We start from the raw sequence: 19,078 nt of genomic DNA on the forward strand, positions 1-19,078 counted from the left end.
GGTGGGTGTGTGGGTGTGGTTGTGCAGCCAGGGGTAGCATGGGTGGGTGGGTGTGGTTGTGGAGCCAGGGGCAGAGTGGGAAGGTGGGTGGGCAGCCAGGGGCTGTCTGGGTGGGTGGATGGGTGTGGGTGTGCAGCAGGCAGCAGAGTGGGAGGGTGATTGTGGTTGTGAGGCCAGGGGCAGAGTGGGTGGGTGTTGTTGTGGGGTCAGGGGCCGAGTGGGTGTGTGAGTTCATAGGACTATTCCCACACACACGCCCCACAAATGCACTCACACTCCCCTCGCACTACCGTACACGCAGACCCCACCATCTATACCCCGTCACACAGGCCAGGCACCCTCCCCCCATACAACCCCACATAAACCCCATACTCACCCACATCCCACATATCCACATACACCCACAGTCCCCTACAAACCTATACCCATCTCCCACAATATGCAAGAGTAAAACTTCATTTTAAGCTATTGTACAATCTCCTCTATGTGCACTACACAAACACATGTATAGTGGGAAAAAAATATTGTTTGAAATCAGATTAATGAATGCTGTAGATGTTTCCTTTTTGGAATTTAATGTGGTATCTTTTTGGTTCCAAGATGGCACAACCCCTTGCTGAACGGAGTACTTCCAGGGGCAAGGAGAGGGACTTCTGGTGGCAAAGGTCAGGGGTTAGGGGGTGGGACTTCTGGTCACAAGATGACAACTGGGGGGGAGGGGCACTTGCCAAGGGGCGGAGCTACCCATGCAGCCTTCGATAGCTTGCCAAAACTCAGTAAATGGCCGTCCTACCAAAAGAATTGCTCGCCCCTGGTTTACATGGCCGGCCCCAAAGCGTGAGTGGTGGGGAGCATTAAGCTCTCCCTGAAATGCTTCATCATTCATGACGGGCAGTTGGCTAGTAAATAATGGCAGTTGGCTAGTAAATAATAAATTCCTATTTACTTCCTCTTTGCCATTTGGTATTTTGTAAGCCCTTATCATGTCCCCTCTCAAGCATATCTTTTCTAAACTGAATAGGCCTAGCCTCTTTAGTGTCCCATATGGAAGCCTGTCCATACGGCTAATCATTCTTGTTGCCTTTCTCCGTAATTTCTCTAGTTTTTTTATATCGTTTTAGAGGTGTGGGGACCAGAACTGGGCCCACTATTCAAGATGTGGATGGATCATGGATTTATTAAGGGGAAATAATGATACTTTCTGTTTTGTTCACAATTCCCTTCTTAATAATTCCTATCATTTTGCTGGCTGTTGAACGCTGAGCTGATGTTTTTATGGAACTGTCCACATGACTCCCAGATCTCTCTCCTGTGTGGTAACAGCTAATATAGAGCCCGTCATAGTGTAGGATAGTTTGAGTTTGTTTTGTCCCAGTGCATCACTTTGCACTTATCTGCCATTTAGTTGCTCATTCACTCAATCATGCCAGATTCTTCTGTAGTTCCTCGCAGTCTGCCTTGGTTTTTGCCACTTTGCTTAATTCATTGGCAAGTTTGGCCACCTTGCTACTCATCCCCTTTTCCAGATCATTTATGAATATGTTAAACAGCACTGGTCTTAACACAGATCCTTGGGGGACCCACTGTTTACTTCTTTCTATCTTGAAAATTAACCATTTATACTCGCTCTTTGCTTTCTATCTTTGAGCCAATTTCGAGTCCATGAATGGACATTCCTTATAATCCTATGGCTACCTAATTTAGTTAAGAACCTCTTATGGGGAACCTTGTCAAAGGTGTTTTCAAAGTCCAGATATACCATGTCAACTGGATCACCCCAGTATACCTGCTTATTGACCCCTTCAAAGAACTCCTAGTAGGTTGATGAGGCATGATTTCCCATTGACAAAGCCATGTTGATTTCTCCCTAGAAAGTCATATTCATCCATGTGCTGAACAATTTTTTTTATTAGAGCCAGAGGGAGGAAAGGTCTGGATTGTTTTTCCCTGGTTTGCAGATGGAAAAAACTTGGGGATGACAGGTTCCTCCTGAGTCGGGGGGGGGGCACAATTTGTGGGTGGGCTTGGAGGCAGGCCAAAAGCCTCATATCCACTCCTATACTTCTGTGCCGTGGCTTAGTGCCTTCCCCGCCCCAACACGCTGCCGGCCTGCATGGCAAAAAACCTGCCCTATCCTGCGCGGAGCCGAGTCGGAGGCCAATCTCAGGGAAGGCACGTGCCCACCCCATGCTCCCCTAACAGTTGCCTGTGGAAAAACTGATACACAGGGGGATTAAGTGATTTTTGTACAGTCACTCAGGTTCAATAACAGACCCATGAGTTGAACATGTAGTCTTATTTCTCAGTCCCTTACATTAGATAAAATTGTCTTAATGCTAACAAAGGCCAACTTGGTGTGAATATCAGGTTTTCATGTAGTCCAGGAATTTGTCCAGGTTTTCCACTGGTATGTTGTTCAAAAGACCATTACTTCTATAATTGATCTTGGGAAATATCTCGTCTTAGAAACATAATCTGAAGATACATTTGGTATCTCCACAATACTATTTAAAATCAGTGCCCTCTTGATCAACATCTGTTTCAGACGAGATCTGTGGCATCAGTGATTTAAACATCTGTGTTATAACCCAGTCTCATGCTGCTACACAGATAGGCTCTTCAGTAAAGCTGGTGAAAATATTTAATTTTGCTACCAAAAATAATAGAAAAGAACACAATTTGTTTGAAATATCTTTTCAGGAATATTTTAAGTTAAAAGTGAAAAGAGTTTTGCTTAAAATGTATTTTGGTTTCACTTTGTCCAAAGGGAAGAAAGTTTGAAAGTGGAGTATATAACAGTGCTGCTCAACCTTTCAAGGACCAAGGCCAGATGAGTGCTGTGCAGGCAGTCCGCAGGTTGGATCTGCTGCGTGGTCCCAGGCCCATGTGCTGGATCTGGTACCATGTACCATGTCTGGAGCTGAGAACCAACTTATTGGGCCAGGTCCTGGCATATATGCCAGGGCTGAACCTGAATGCCAGTCTGATCCAGCACATGGGATCTTGACATTTACCCTATGGGGCACTTTATTGGTCCAAAAATGTAGTGGTAGGGTGCAGTGGCAACATTACTTGCTGCAGGGCTCCCAGAACATGGGTGGATGACTCAGGCCATGGGATGTGCTTTGAGCACCACATGTATAAAATAGCATAAAATAAGGCAACATTATTTAAAAATGAAAATAAATTTTATACTTAAGAAAAAATTGACAAATTCAATAAAAAAATTCCATGAAAAGTATTGATACTGTCTCAAAAACTGTCTTTTAGTGCTGTTTTGTTTTATTTTGCCTAGCTCTGCTTTTCAAATGGAGGGTTGTTTCACAAGATAAAATTTGGTGATATTGGGGCTGTGCTGTATTTGCACTGATGTCAGCATGCTGAAAAATTCTCCTTCTAAGATTGTTTTCCTCTTCTTTGGTTTACACATTCCAGGAAGTTTCTCTGGCTCGAAGCATCTCTGCCAGCAGTGTCAGGAGGTGGCACAAAGAGAATTCTGGTGCCATCAAGTCAAGAGGATGGTTTGAATAAAGGAGCTTGGAATAAAAGTAAGGAAGAGTGTTGAGCATGTTGTCCATACTCAGGTGATGGTCTGTTCACATGTTAATGGGATGCTGCTTTAGGAGCTAGATAGAGCACAGATATGGTGTTTGAGGACATTAGGCTCTAGGCTGGTGAAAAGAATGGGCCAGTGTCTGTGGAATGGCCAGAGGAAGAAGTGTGTAACAGCCACTGAGCAGTAGTTTATACTAGCACATTCAGTAGTTCTCCACAACCCAAAAAGGGGACTTCCTGGGCTGGAGCAGGGGGCATACCCATTTCCTTTTATGGATGCCCATCTGTGCCCCCAGCCCCAATTCCCATTGTACTATAATGCTTTATTGTGCTTAGCTCCAAAACAGCACCACCCCCTTCTGCTTATATATGCCAGACTGGGAAATTTGGTGGTGCAGTTTCTCCAGGGGCATCTGCAGTGGCCCCTTTTGAACACTCTGGAGCAGCTCCACCTCTGCATTTTGAAATTTGACATATATGTGTGGGACCTGCTAGGAAGGCATGCTTGGGGGAATCCCTTCTGGGACACGCTGGGGACACAATGTAGACGTATCCAGGGTATCCTATCTTTTCTATGTTGGATATGAAGTTGAGAAGAAGACTGCTGAAAAAAGCCACTGTGTAGTAGTGAGCACCAAGTAATGCCCTGCATTGTTGTTGTAGGTTTAGAAGTTGTCACATTGGACAAAAGTGCAGTTCCTCCACCAGCCACCAACTCACCTTGGGTGCACAGGGGGTCTGCTGTGGCTCTCCAAACAGCGATGAGTCTCATTTCCATGACGTCACCACGGAACTTCCAGCTGCCCAACACTTCCTTGGCTCCATCCTTTGTGGAGTTCGACATGTCAGCAGAGGGCTACGGGTATCACTGCTGCTTCTTTTATTGCTGCTCTGCAGTGTTTTCAAGCTTCTGGTTTGGGCTAAAGAGAGTCCTTCAGCTCTTCTCTGAGCTGAACCTATGCCCCTATCCATACTCCACATGTGGCCTCAGTGGTGGTACACAACTCTGCCTGCCCACTTCAATGATAGCACAGAAAGTTTGAAGAACTGTTGGATAAACTTTTGGGCATCTGGTATCCTTCCTCAGGGGTGAAAGGGAAGCAAACACAGGGTGATCTAAATTTAGCTCAGCCTGCGTCTGCTACTTCTTTAGATCCGAGGAAGGGCACCAGGGCTGCCTATACATGTGCTCAGGGGTTGGGGGCTGAGAGGGGCATTTTAATTAGAGCAGTTCCCTGGCACCCGCTTTAATTGAAATGCTGCAACGCCACATGGATTAAGCCCTCACATGTTTAAAAATGGCCATGGGATGCTTTATCTAAACCTCATTCAGTGAGGTTTATTTAAAGTGCCCTGTGGCCATTTTTAAATGAGTGGGAGCTTAATACATGTGATGTTGCAGCGATGCTGCAGTGTTCTCATTAAAATGCCAACAGCCATGTGTATAGGCAGTCCTGATGCCTGAAAGCTGGTATAAAGCCTTGCTCCTTGGACATTTCTTGGACCATCACAGCTGCAACAACACTCCAACCCTACCATGAAAATTTGTTCATGTTCTTAAAATTTTCAATTTAGAGCCCTACTTTCTGAGATTGCAGTCCTACTGGATTGTATTAATTAGGACAGTTGGAGGTAAAATGAGTTCAGGATCAGGCTAGTGGAGGCCCATTGAGAAGTGTTTGAATTTCTGCTAAGCAGTGTTCTTTGTTTTTTGTAGTTGTTTATTCCTCCCCACGCTTGCCACTGTTTTGGGCCCCAATACCGAACAATCCATCTCAGGAGGAGTTGGAAAAGGTAAGTACCTTCTGTTTCATTTATGCCCTTCGGAGAACCTCAAGCATTCAGTGTTAGCCAGAGGTGGTCACAGACTGTCTTCCACCTCTGTGCTCAGACCCAGCTCTGAGCATTTCTCTAGCATGGGCCAAGCTGCAACATGATAGCCAGTTGTTAAAAGGATAAATGAATGTCTTACCAAGTGAATTTTGTTAAATAGCACAGAAGTCTCTCAGGGGAAAAAGACATTTAGAACCAGCTTGGACAAAATTATTGGAAATGTGGCTAGGAATATTTGTCCATCTCTGAACATCTGGATTTGGTAAATTAGAGAATGCTTATTTTCAGTTTTGGATCTGGATGCTTCTGTGAGATACTTTTCCAGTATTGTCTTGGATAAAGGGCTCATTACTGGAGCAGGGAAATAGGATTTGAAGCACTTTTGAGTCCATGGTTGCTTCTTCCACAAACATGCCTTGGAACTTCTGAACTTCTGCAGTGAGATTGGACCAATATTCTTTCAGATTTTCAGATAAAAAAGGCAAGGCCTTGCTGGGAATGGGGGAACCAGAGCCCTTATATCCATTTTGTTTCTTGACCACAGGTGCCCGATTGTTTCCTCCTCTTGGTGGCCTGACTTTCTCCTCCTGGTTCCTGGTCAGCAGGTTTGGTTTGGCATATGATACCCACCCAGTCCGGTTCCTTAGTGTGGTGCGACATATGTCAAGGACAGAGCAGGAGTTTGTCTGTTTTTCAGTGAGCTTTTCTCCCCAAAACCGCTCCTTAATCATCTCTACAGAGGAAACAGAATTCCAGCCATTGGGTAAGGTGTTCCTCAGCCATTCTGTGGTCCCTACAGGGTCTCAATCATTTGGAGAAAAAAGTAGAGGTTCTAAAGATTGAATTTCCACCTTGATTTGAAAAGGAAATTGCAGCCTCTTTTTCTGCGAAGAGCCTTGGGAATTGGGAGCTACTATGAACTAGTTGCTTTGGTCTAAAACAGTGGTCCTAAGCTGAGGTGCTGTGACACACTAGAGTGTCGTAAGATCCTTTTAAGGGTTTTGCCCTACCAGTGTCACCATGTGGGACTGCCCTGTTGCACCTCTGTTTCTGGGAGACACCATGTGGGGCCAGACTGGGAGGTGGCTGTGGCAGGAGGGGGCACTCTGCTGCAGCCTGCCCTGATGAATGCTTGCCATGAGGTTGCTGCTGGTCTGCCTAAGAACCCATACTGGCAATGCTACCACTGCAGACAAGATAAAGTAAGTGTCCTCACTGCCCCTGTTTCCTGGTGGGTGGGGGGTGCCTGGTGGGCTTCATGCATCAAGACAAAGGGTGGGGGTGGGGGGGGTACGTCTCCCTTGCATGCAGAAAAGGAGCAGCTCCATTTGCCTGCATCCACAGAGGGTGCTGCTAAATTCAGAAAAAGTTATGGAGCAGTTCCTGGAGTCAAAAATGTGGAGAGCTGTTGATCTTAAGGGACAAGTAGGGAGAAGGTAAGGGAGAAAGACCTCTTCTCCTGTTGTGCTCCCCCTCCTACAACTTACTGTCTGTCTATTGTGGGGTTTCATGCTGCCACCTAGTAACACAGTATCTTAGCATCTTATATGTCATCTCAATAGCAATAACTGGATAGGCGAGTGTCTCTCAGAGTGAGGTAACTACCCATTGCTGTGGAACTGGAATGTCTGGTTTGTGTGTTAGTTCCAGCTCAGCCCTGGTATAGGAGGTGGGAGAGGGGCATGCTCAGAATGCAAATCATCCCTTGGGGGCTATTAGTAGCTGGGATATGTCATATGGGCTAGGGAAAATTGACATGTGCCCCAATCAGTGATATTTCTCAGATCCCCAAGCCAGTCCTGCAGAGTGAACTAAAACAATCTGCTTTGTGAGATGATATAGCAAGTGGGGTAGGTAGGGGATCACTACTGTGCAACAGTCAGGGTTCTGTCACATGTGATACTTAGGATATGTTAGCTGACCATAATACATGAGTAGCTGCACATTCAAGCAGTAAAACGTGCTAAGTGCTAATCATAGTAAAGTTAGCCCTTTTTGTAGGAGGAGTATCTATCTGATGATAATCAGCAATGTGTTCAACTATCACTGTACCTCTCAGCTGAGTTAATACAAGCATGGAAGTACTACAATCCCTTTTCCCAGTTCCTGTACCAGAGCTGGTGCAGAGGCAATCACACTGTACTTCACCAGCTGGAATATCCTAAAACCTGGAGAATTATCACCTGCCCAGCTCTGATTGATAGGAACTCACATGAAAATTTATATTGATTCTGTTTGGTGTTCCATTTATATTTTTTGTACATAATTTTTAGAGCTGTACTTACAGAACAGCAGCAGTAATTGCAATTGGTAGCACTCTGTGTTGTTTGGAGTGAAATGTCATTGCAAATGAAATGGGTATTTTGTGTATTTACAGTATCTGTATTCCTCTCCTCAGTTTGCTAGAAAAGCACTGAGTAACACTTAGACTATATGGCATGTGAATAGCCTCTTGTTATCCAGATCCTGTCTCAGATCCAAGTCTCAGGTCTTGATGATAGAACTCCAATATTTTAGTGTGTGTGTATATTTCTTCATCCCTTCCCTTTCCTAGCAAACTTTAAGAGAAATGTCCCAGTCTTACTTCTGGCTCTTCTGCTCAATCTCTATACAACATTGTGCAAGTTGCATCAATTTTCTATGCCTCAATTTTATTATTAATTATGTTCCATAGTCAGTGCGGTCTGGTGAATGCAATGTTGACTGGGAGTCTGCAAATGTGCTCTGTTCCTAGTTTTGATACTGGTCCACTGAGTGACCTTGACAAGTCACTTTTATAGCTCAGTTTCCCATAGAGGAAGGGGAAAATGATACTGTGAAATGGAGAAAATGATATTGACATCTATTTTTTATTTTTAGAAAAGCTTGAACTGTACAAATGAAAAGATTTCACTATTATTATTATTACTGCCATTAATTGCCAAAGACACCTGTCAGAATTGAGGTCCAGTGATGCCAGGTCTTGGGTAAACACACAGTAAGAGGCAGACCCTGATTTGTCTGACAGCCCCTGTATTGGTTTTTGCAGACATCATGGAACCTGAAAGTGAAGTCCCAGCTCCCTCTGTGGCCCCAGTGCAAGTCCAGTTTGGCTGTGGCAAACTGCTAGTCACTGGGCAGTGGCATCACCTTGTAGTGACTGTTGCTAAGGAAATGAAGAGGAACTGCATTGTATCAGCTTATATAAATGGACAGATGCTTGGCTCTGCTAAGGTAAATCTTCTTGACAGGTGATTGTTTGAATTTTCTTGTTTTGGTTGCTTCAGCTAGGAAACTACATGTGCTTTGTATACTCTCCATATACACTGGAGGGTATGGTATTAAACTAAAGATGGAAATTGCCTGAATACTTAGGCACTTGGGGCTTGGCTAGGCACCACATTTTTCATTGATATAATCAGTAATACACCAGCATATTCAAGTAGCAAATATGATGCATCCCCTTTAACCAGAATGGGAGAGAATTTTCCCTCAGAGAATCAAGGGTAAAACTGCTCCGGTATAATTTACACTGGTTTAGGTTTAGTCTATCTGCACCTATCCCAGAATAGCAGTTTAAGGCCAATGCATCTTTACCTACTCCCTGCCACCTAGCAGTCAGGCACAGTTATAACCACCTACTGAATAGTAGCTGCATGTCTGTCTATTCCTCATCCTGTTGCAATTTTCAGTGAAATACAAAACCATTGTAAATTACTCTGCAACCTGTGTTCATCTGTCCGGGACCTTAGGATATCCCTGCACAGCAGTTTGAATGTGCATAATACATCCAAATTAGCTGTACATTGGCTTGTTTGGGTACTGAAAGCAATGTAGTCACAACAACGTGGGGTTCAACGCAGAGTCCACAAAATCCTCCCAAGAACTTAGCCAGATATTTAGGCACCTAGCCCATGCTGAGCCCTGTGCTGCTTTGACTACTGTGTTAGCAGCCCCCATGCTAGGTAGCATAAAGCTGCCAGGGGTATGGTATGGTCTGCAGCCACATCTTTGGATTACAGTGTAGATGTACCCTTAGGTTCACATTTTAAAAAAATGTGGAGTGATTTTTGGGTGTTAAATGTGAGATACCTTAAAAAGACTGGACAATCTTTGGGATTGTTGAGCATCTGAGCTTTGAAAATCAAGATCCTTAAGTGCTGAGGTTATCAAATCTCTTCACCAGTGTGATTTTTCCAGTCATCCTCTGCCTGCTTCTTGCAATGAAACAATCTGCTGTGGTGTCAGATTACTCAAAAAGAGGTTTACAAACTGCCCAAGTACTAATTCTCATAATTTCATTGCAAGACTTGCAGTGCTTAGTGTTTTCAATAGGTCACCACTTCCTGGAGTCTTGATGTTATATTAGAATCTTGGTTTTTAATTTAAAAAAGTAATTTCTCTGTCTATTAATTGTCCACAGAGTCATTCTCACTTGCACGTGTCTCTTTCATCTTGGGCCCTCAATTCAAGACTTTGCCTTAGCAGTACTGGGAGGGTGTCCTCCAGCTCTTGCTCTCATGCCCTATGCTAAAAGGGCAGAAGGCAGTACACTGTTCCTATTTCTCAGTTATTCTCAACCTCTGTGAAAGACAGAGCACTGGTGAGACTCTGAGCAGCTTAGGTCTAATGGAGCAAAGCAGATACCCAGGTACTAAGAAACCTTCTCTAAATCGTAAGGTTTCCCCCGCTCCCTTTTTACTCAGTTTGTATGCTGCTGCTTCACCATCCTAGGAAGAAAAGCTGAGAATTTTCCCTCAAGTTTGTAACCAGGTGACCCATCACTTTTTGCATAAACATGTAAATCTAACAATGCCACAGGGCACCACCATTTCAGACGGGTGTCCTAACTGCTTTCTGGTCCCACTTTGGAACCAGTCTTTCTGAGCATATAGTGAGTTGATCTTGACACTGTCTTCATCTTAAGCTTCCTCATAAACTTCATAATTTTACAAGAAGGAAGCAAAATTCAACATCTTGAAAACTAAAAGCTGACACCACTGCTCCAGCCTTTTGTTTTGAGCCAAATTTGCAAGTTCACAGAGCTGCCTCAACACAAGATCAATTCCTTGCCCAAGACAGCCTTCCATCAGCCCATCCTCCTGTGAAATATGAAACATCATAACCAGAGGGAAGCATAAGTCAGTATCCTGCTTGCCATCAAACAACTTTGAGGTAAATAGAAGACTGGTCTAACTTTTATCTGAGCCTAATTTGCACAAAATTAACTTTTCCAACCAGGAGGTCTTACAACACCTTTCAGCTCTCCTGTGAAATATGAATTTAATTTCCAGCTAGGAGAAATTTTACAATCTTTGTACTCTGCTGTGCCTGAAGAAGGGCGGGTGTGTCCAGAAGCTAGCAAATAGACTGATTTTTTGCAAATATCTAGTTGGTCTAATAAAAGAGATCACCTCAACCAAGAATTCAGATTCCTTGTGTTCTCTATGATTTCCTCTGTGACCCTCCTGTGACAGTCTGATTCTGGCAACAGATGGCTGTATGAGATGTCTCCTCTGTCTAGGAAAGCCTCATGTTGATCCTTCAGACCAAAGCTACAAGGAGGAGTCACTAAGGCTCTTCCTGCAGAGGTCCTTTTTGTTTGGCCTTAGATCCATGGTCAAGATCTTCCTTGTAGCACTGAACAGCCAACGCTGGATCCCTGTGCTGACCTGAGTCAACCTTGGTGTTGGCAAAGTTGATACTGGAAAAGTTCCTTCAGTGTTTCAAAGGGAGATCGCCAATCGGAAGCAGATCCAAAATGCAATCGACTCATCTTTGGCTCATTGATTCGTAGTTGACTTCCTTTACCCATCAGGTTCTAGAAGGAGAGAAAAGACCTGAGACCTTAGAGCTGACAGGATGGATAGGTGAGGTTTAAAAGACCTGGGCGCTTTGACTGTCACACTATCTTGGCTCAGGAAGTTCTTTTCTCAGGGGTTTAATGCAGAACCTCACATTATCTAGGAGCCAGATTTGTTGGCTTTGCACTAGCTTCACAGACCATCATAAGGCCAAAGGAAAATAGGTCTGAACCCCTTATCAGCTGTGAATAAGAAGAGGGTCTTGGTCGTGTGTAGACAAAGCAGGGGCCCTAAATTGAAGTGGTGGGTTTTAAAAAACACCACTTCAATTTAGGGCTGATTAAAACCCCATGTCATGTACACACCCTGCTGACTTACCTGCCTGTCTAGTGGGGAGGGGAGGGCAAGCTGCTGGTGGGTGGAGTGGCCCCTGGGCTGCGAGGGGGGCTGGTGCTTCTTTCTGCAGCAGCAGCGGCTCCCCCCCAGGTGGCACCTGCCTACAGGCACCTGGCTCAGGTGGTCCTGGGGGGCACTGCAGCCGTGGAGGGAAGCACCGGGCCCCCACGCAGCTCAGGCAGGCAGGCAGGCTCCGGGGCGGGGGGAAAGAAAAAGATCAGGCTCGCTGCTTTTCTTGGGTGGAGCCTGCCTTCCCGGATTGCTGCCAGGCTGCCTGCAGGGCTTCCTGCAGAGCCATGGAGCTGTATAGAGCCCGGTGCTTTGCTTTGCAGCTGTAGGGGCAGCAAATTAAAACTCCATGAAGGAGTTTTAGTTTGCTGTGCCCCAAGTCATTCAAGGCGCATTACGCCACCGAATTTCCTGTAGCGGCTGGAATTAACGCGCAATATGCTGCGTACCCGTGCAAACACTGACACCATTAAAGTGGTGCAAAAGCATTTAACCTGTTTTAAAGTGTTGTGTGCACGCACCTCTCATTTTGTCTACACATGCCCCTTCATCCTTTTGCACCCAAGCAGTGTTTCACCTCTGTGCTAAGTCTGAAGCTTCCTGAGACCTTAAAAGATGTCTGTCCTTCGTAGGGTAGTTTCCTCATGTCCTTCTCTTTGGTACTTTCTGACCTCAGTGCTAAGAGACCATGGCTGATACACTGTCAAGTTCTGCACATCCTTCTCTTTCTCAAATGAAGAATATTTTCCTGTACTACTCAGCACTGTCTCCTGACATGCTGTCACCCAGCCCATTGGCACAGCTTGTGTAGGTACCCAGCTTAGAATTGGCATTGGCAGAGTATCATTCTTATAATGATGTTAGTTACCTTAGTTGTTTCACCCGTGGTGTACTTGAGCCCACTCCATAGTCCCAAGGCAGAGACTTTTTCATAGGAGCTACTCTGAATTCTATGAAAATGAGGGCTTACCTCCTGGAGGATTGATTCCAGTTGCCAGCGGAGCTCATCCCTTCAGTCAGGAAGAATCCTATGAAGATAGTAAGATCTTACCTGTCCATCCATAGGCACGTAGCCTCTTGCAACTTTGTGACACCTCATGTTAGACTTCACTTTAGGGGCTTGTAAGCTGGGAAGTTTTACTTTCCAGTGACTCCTTGGACAAAATTATCACACTTCCAATCTAGGCACTGTCTTCCCTCATATGGTCCCATGCAGAGGAATGTTGTTCACCTTTCTCCACCTGTCTGTTAATATAATGATGAATATGTCTCTCTGAGGGTGAGAAACACATTCCAGTGGTCACCAGGTGCAGGGACTCTGGTTGCTGGAGGAGATGAGCCTTTATATCAATGTATTAGAACCTGGAGTAGTGCTGAGAGTTTGTATAGTCAAAGATAACATGTCCAGATGAAGACAGATAACACCTTTGTCATATTTTATATCAAAAGGTAGGGCAGAATGAGATCCTTTCTCATGCATGTGAGCACTCCATTTGCTATTTGTTTCAGGACTCCAATGGCCACCTCCAGGTATATATGGACATTGGCTTGAAGTCACCTACAAGAGCAAATGTGTATGTGTACTGTTACTCAAAACAGAAAATGAACCTACTTGTCAGTAGGTGGAGTGTTTTGAGATGTGATGTCCCAACATTCGAATTCTGACTGCATTCCTCTTTTCCTTGGTGTCAGATGCAAGAGAGGGCTCCGTAGCTGAGAGGAAACCGAGGAGCGGGAAGTGTGTTCTGTCTTTTATTCACTCAGCAGGAGGTGGGAAGGAAGATAGGGCCTGTGTGTGCCATATGGGTACTGCTAAGACAAAAAATATCTGGCCCAGGGGTTAGGGGCTGAGTCACACCCGCAAGGGAGACTGTTTATGTGGACACTACATCTCAAAGAATTCCACTTACTGGTTATGTAAGAGTGTAAGAGTAATGTTGTAGCTGTGATGGTCCAGAAATTAGGTGAGAGGCAAGGATTTATCCCAATACATAGCTGGTCCAACAAAAGATATCACCATAAGAAGTTCTTGCCTTTCACACACTTAATGGTAAGTAATTTCCTTTTTTCTAGCCTGCTTGATTGTGAGACAAATTTTGGAAATGTGACCCAAACACACCCCAAAAACAGATACTATAGGCAAATAAAGAAAGCCTTAAATTTATTATGTTTTTCACTTCAAGATGCTTTCAGGCGACACATTTGATTTTTGAGTTTTTCAGGCTGGTGGGATGGAAAATGCAAATCATTTCTAATGCAGACCCTTTGAACTGTCATGTAGTCCTCCTAACTTCGGTTTCTTCTTAGATTTTAAATCAGTTGTAATGCACGTGAAGTGCTTTGAGTTATGTTTGCAAAAGCAATCTGTTCACTTCCAAATATTTTTCCCAATACGATCAGTCTCTTTAATGCCTTGTGGGACCTATATCTATTCCATGAATGAAGGCAAATTAAATTAAGATTTCTTTCAGATGAGACTGAAAGTCATCAATAAAACTTGAACACTGAAATTGATTACAGAATTCACAGCAAATGTGTTTATCATATAGTGAAACAACCCATAATAAATAAAACAAGCCTTTAATAAATAAAAATTGTCCCAGTCGTTGTCTCTTATGTAAGAACATGCTGTAGGATTTTTTTCTTGACACAGAAAGGGAAGTGGAAAGCACAGGGCAAAGGATGCATCTAGGAGTAGGATTTCAGGAATGCAGAACCTGTATTCCATCCATTCCAGTCCCCTGTCCAACTTCCCCAGGCAGCTTTTTCTGTTGTCCTGCTGCTCTTACATCCTGGTCATATTTCTGACACAGTCCCTGTTTAATAGATTTTCCTAGTAGCTAGCCACAAGGCTGATTTAATTAAAATTATATAATAAAAAAAAAAGATGGGCTATTAAATGGCAGACAACAGTCCTGAAAATTCATTCTCATGACCTTTCATTGAGCCCTGTCTGAAGTCTTTAGGGGTCCAGGGATCTGGCCATATCGAGTAAACTGTGGGATTTCAACTTTAGTTAGTGTGACAGGTTATTGCTGATGGTGGGATTATCAAAGGACGCTAAGTGAGAGAGAAGTCCAAATTCCATTTTTAAATGGCACTATTGCAACTATATCAAATACTTTTATGATAAAGCAGCAGTAGGAAAATATTTAACCTAGATTTTGCCTCTGATGCTTTTTAGCATCTGTGAATAGAGAGGTGATTTTGTGGCACATCTACAAAAAGGGAGTAAGATGCTCTTTATAGGCTGCATTGACATGAGACGCTGACTATGCAGTCGTTACTGTACAGCATATTTGTATAAACAAGTACTAAATGACTGGGCAGTAACCTGCATTACTGCACAGTAGCTCTGTCAAATGGCTTTTTTGTGATGCTGACTGCACAGTAGCCTGAGACTACTGCGGAGTGGCATTGCATCATGGTTGCTGCTGCACGATGCTACTGTGCAGTAGTCCAAGACTACAAGCACACGAGCACATTTTGGGCACCACTTTCCCTGCTAGAGATCTACTTATTATCTAGTTCTGGTGAGGACATGCGAACAGTCATGCAGTTAAATAACTAGTTTTAGGGCAGAATGCTATTTTACCTAATGGGAAATTAAATGGCACCCTGCAACCAACTCTGGATTATCCAGTTGAAGAGTAGGAGTGATTTTGTTTAGTAGAGTGGTACTATCACTTCCTGTCATTGGATTTGCACAAGAAATGAACTGGGTCCAGAATGTCTGTGTAATAGGAAAACTTGCTCCTGTTAATTTTAGTCTTTACATAACTGGGATTTTCACAAAGTAAGGACTAGATCTTGCAAAGTGATGGGTGCCATTAGCAACCGTTGATTTCAGTAGAAGAGGGCCGTCAGCACCTTGCACGGAGGAGTCAATAAGCTCCCAGACACAGCTGCTTCAAGGAGAGAACCTCTCTGTTACAGATGCAGTACCTACAACCCTTACCTGGTGGCTGCATTTCCATGGAATCATCATCCTTTGTCGATGTTTATGGATACATAGCGACCCCATGGGTTTGGAAACAGAAATCCTCCTTGACCTGGCGCCTTGGCCCTACCTACTTGCTTGATGAGCCAGTCTCTCTGGAAACTCTTCAGGTTATTAACAAGCTCGGCCCAAGGTACTGCAGTAGTTTCCAAGCAGTGCAGCTTCAAGGTACGTGATGGCTCTGGTCTGCAACATTATGCATCTGCCATGGCTGTGTTTTACTGTGTTACTAATACATATTATTAATATTCCAGTTGTGTCCCATTGTGCTGGACATCATCCAGGCATGCAGCTAGAGGCTGTCCCTGCCATGAAAACTGCATAGCCTTATAGGGCAGACCAAGGATATGAGAAACCAAGTAATAGTGTCCTCATTTTACAGGTGGGAACTGAGGCAAGGAGGTGTATGTCCTTCAGGAGTTAGATTCCTAAGTGCTTTTGAAAATCTCCTTTGATATCTGCCTGCACCTTAGGTACCTAAATACCTTTAAGGACCTGCTCCTAAGTAGGTAGCCCAAGGGACACAGGGAATCTATGGCAAAGCCAACACTGAAACCCTGATCTCTTGAGCCCCAAAATAGTGTTTTAATCACAAGACCAATTGTCTTTATTTTATGTGGATATCAAGTTATTGATGAAAGCTGAAATCTCCATGGGATAGACATTAAGGAAGAACCTTATTACTCAGAGGGTGCATTTACACATGCAATTAATGTGAAGCAATAAACTCTGGAGTACTTTGAGCCAGAGTAGACTACTCCCGGGTGCAGTGTCTACAAATCTGCCTGGCACATGTGTTTACTTGCAGTAAATTACCCTGCTGTGAGAGAGTACTGTCTTACACCAGTGTAAATTAGTTCACTGTGGCCTAATGCTGTTGCATGTGCCAACAATGATATTTTACAGCTAATTAGTCTACTCCACAATGAAGTGCATATGTAGATGTGACCAGATAATACATATTTATGGTGCTACTCAAAGTGTACCAGAAAAGGAAACAGACATATGCTTCATTGCAGAGGACTTTGGGGTAGTGCAATACAGGGTGGGAGAAAGAGTGAGAGAGAAGAAGGGAAAACTACATTACATTCCATTTAATGAAGAAGCTTTTTAACTAAAGCATACTGTTAGCTTCAATTATTAAACAGCCAGACAAAGCATCTCCAGTACATTTTATTTATTGATTGCTGCTTGTTCAACAAACAAGCCCATCTACCTCTGTATTAGGCGATGAGGGGTGGACATGGTGGGGGCGGGGGTCATCTCCCACTTGGGAAGAGTAAATGAAATCCATCTGCTGAGGCTGCAACCTAAAGCAAAGGGCTAGGGCCAGCTGAAAGTTTTCTATCCAAACTTGAAAACTTGGGGTCTTTGCTAAATGAAAATTGGCATGTGACACGTTTGCTTGCTATAGAAAGATTTGGCTTTTCAAAGAAAAACAGGATGCCTGGTTTTGAAATACTGCTATAGTGCCTTGCAGAAGTTATATTTGAAGTATTTCATGTCAGTGTCTCCTGTCTGTCCTGGGATCCCCAGCAGGCTTTTGTTTCCTGCGATGTACTCCAGTCATCTGTTTACAGCAGGATAGTAGCCACTGTAGAGTACTAACCACTGCTTTATATTCAGTAACCTGCATTGGCTTTCTGGGACAAGGCTTGAAAAACCATAAAGAAAGTAGTATAAACACACTGGGGTAAACCATCCCCTGCCTGTCATCATGTGGATATGGGAAGGTCTTGTTAATGTGGCTCAACTATTCACTTGTAGTATGTGGACAGACAAAAGTTCACCCTTTGATAGCAATTAGCTAACAACAGGCACCTCCTTCCTGTGTCTGTGGACTCATCACTTCATGGAAATCCTAGGAGGTTATATGAGCTGCATAGAACAGTATCTAACAGAGACAGCTGAGCACATCCTCAAGTAACACACTTGCTGGAATGCTGCTGTCACTGGGTTGCAAAGGTTTAAGGTCCAGGTTCAGTTCTAGTTAAGCTATAGCTGGGCCCTTTCTTTTTAAAATAATTGCCCCTAATTGTCATTCATCTGTGTTTCTTATTCTCATGCACTGAGAATTCATAACTCCTTTGAAGTTTAAAGGCTTTCTCATTTTAGGTGAGGATCAGTCCAACCAAGCTCAGCTCATGGCCTTGATGGCAGAAGAGAAAATTTCCTTTGGGATCAATGCTGTGTGTTCTTCCATCACAACAATCCAAGATATAAAGTGCTGCTACAATGAAGTGGATGGCCGGCTGATTGCCAAAGAGGTTGCTCACTCTTTTCCAACTAATTGCCAATCCATAAGACCATGCACTTGGTACACCATGAGCAACAGTGTATACCCAGTGCTCTACAACAGACTCAACTTCTGTAGTTCCTTCCCTCTGATGGGAAACACTTTAATGAAGCAAAGGCAATTCACCCTAGAATGGATGAGCCACACCCTACCCTTGGAACGTCAGTTGGGGCTCTAAGGGTGCTGTGAGCCATATTTTGCTTTCTGTGCCTAAGGCCTTGGCAGACATTACACTTAAGATTTGGTTAACTAGTTAACACTCCCCTGGCCCTGCCAGTGCCTGACCCGCAATGCCCCGTCCTCCCTGCGCTGCCACAGTCTTGGCATCCGGCCACCTTCCCCCAGTGCCAGCAGGCACCTGCCCCCCCCATCCTCGCCATGCATGTGTGTGCACGTGCACACACACACACACACACACCGATAGTCCCCAAGCCCTGACCCTCCAACCCCTGTTCCCCATACTTTCATCCAGCTGCAGGGGCTGCTCCCATGACCTTGCATTCTGGCCATGCCCCAAGTAGCTGCTTGTAGGCTGGAATGTTGCTAGCCTGCAAGGGGAAATGTGCACTTCTGTGCATTTTTCTGGCACTTGTTTACAACCCTTTGAAATATTCTTGTGACCCATTTTTGGATCGCAACACATGGGTTGAGAAACATTGTTATATTGATCATGTGGCAGGGTCCCAACCATGCAGCCTAATGCAAGCTGCATGGTAGAATCTGGGACATGCCCCAGCAGGGTCCTGAGGCTCAGAACCACAATCAGCAGATTGTTGGTCTCAGTTTTGGGATCACACTAGTTCTGGGAACCATCTCTAGTGCTGTCCCAAAGCTGAGATCAACAAGTCAGCTAATGGGTGGTTCCAGTCCTGGAACTGCATCAGAATGACTGCATCAGGGTGGCATTCCAGTGAATTCCCAGGGCTGGGACTGCCAATCAGTTGATTGCTCACTGGGTACCTGGCTTTCTGCTTTCTGGTTCAGAAGGAGCTGGGAATCATGATCCCACGTGCCCCATGCACTGGCAAGTAGTAGTGGTGTAATTTGTTAGAATCAGGGAACAGATTCCATCACACCATAAGCGATCATGTGGTAGGAGCCTAAATGGCACATATGTGGCAACATAACCATAGTTTTTGACATTTCCACACAGTATGTGATCCTATTTAGCCTTCTGCTTGCGTCTGACTGAGAATGAAGGAGGCC

The 19,078-nt window shown here is 44.4% G+C and overlaps 1 protein-coding gene across 1 annotated transcript in view; it reads left to right on the forward strand.

The window, feature by feature from the left end:
* Positions 1–19,078, forward strand: part of WDFY4 (WDFY family member 4) — a 376,632-nt gene that overhangs the window by 99,168 nt on the left and 258,386 nt on the right. Inside the window, exons 15-21 of the mRNA XM_019502557.1 lie at positions 3,436–3,548; positions 4,219–4,417; positions 5,273–5,349; positions 5,933–6,151; positions 8,417–8,601; positions 15,513–15,744; positions 17,692–17,843. Of these exons, the coding sequence (XP_019358102.1) occupies positions 3,436–3,548; positions 4,219–4,417; positions 5,273–5,349; positions 5,933–6,151; positions 8,417–8,601; positions 15,513–15,744; positions 17,692–17,843 (1,177 nt within the window). The remainder of the gene's footprint in view (positions 1–3,435; positions 3,549–4,218; positions 4,418–5,272; positions 5,350–5,932; positions 6,152–8,416; positions 8,602–15,512; positions 15,745–17,691; positions 17,844–19,078) is intronic.

This window comes from Gavialis gangeticus, unplaced genomic scaffold, assembly GCF_001723915.1.
Source record: "Gavialis gangeticus isolate Ggan-Ray unplaced genomic scaffold, GavGan_comp1, whole genome shotgun sequence".
Lineage (NCBI taxonomy): Eukaryota > Metazoa > Chordata > Crocodylia > Gavialidae > Gavialis > Gavialis gangeticus.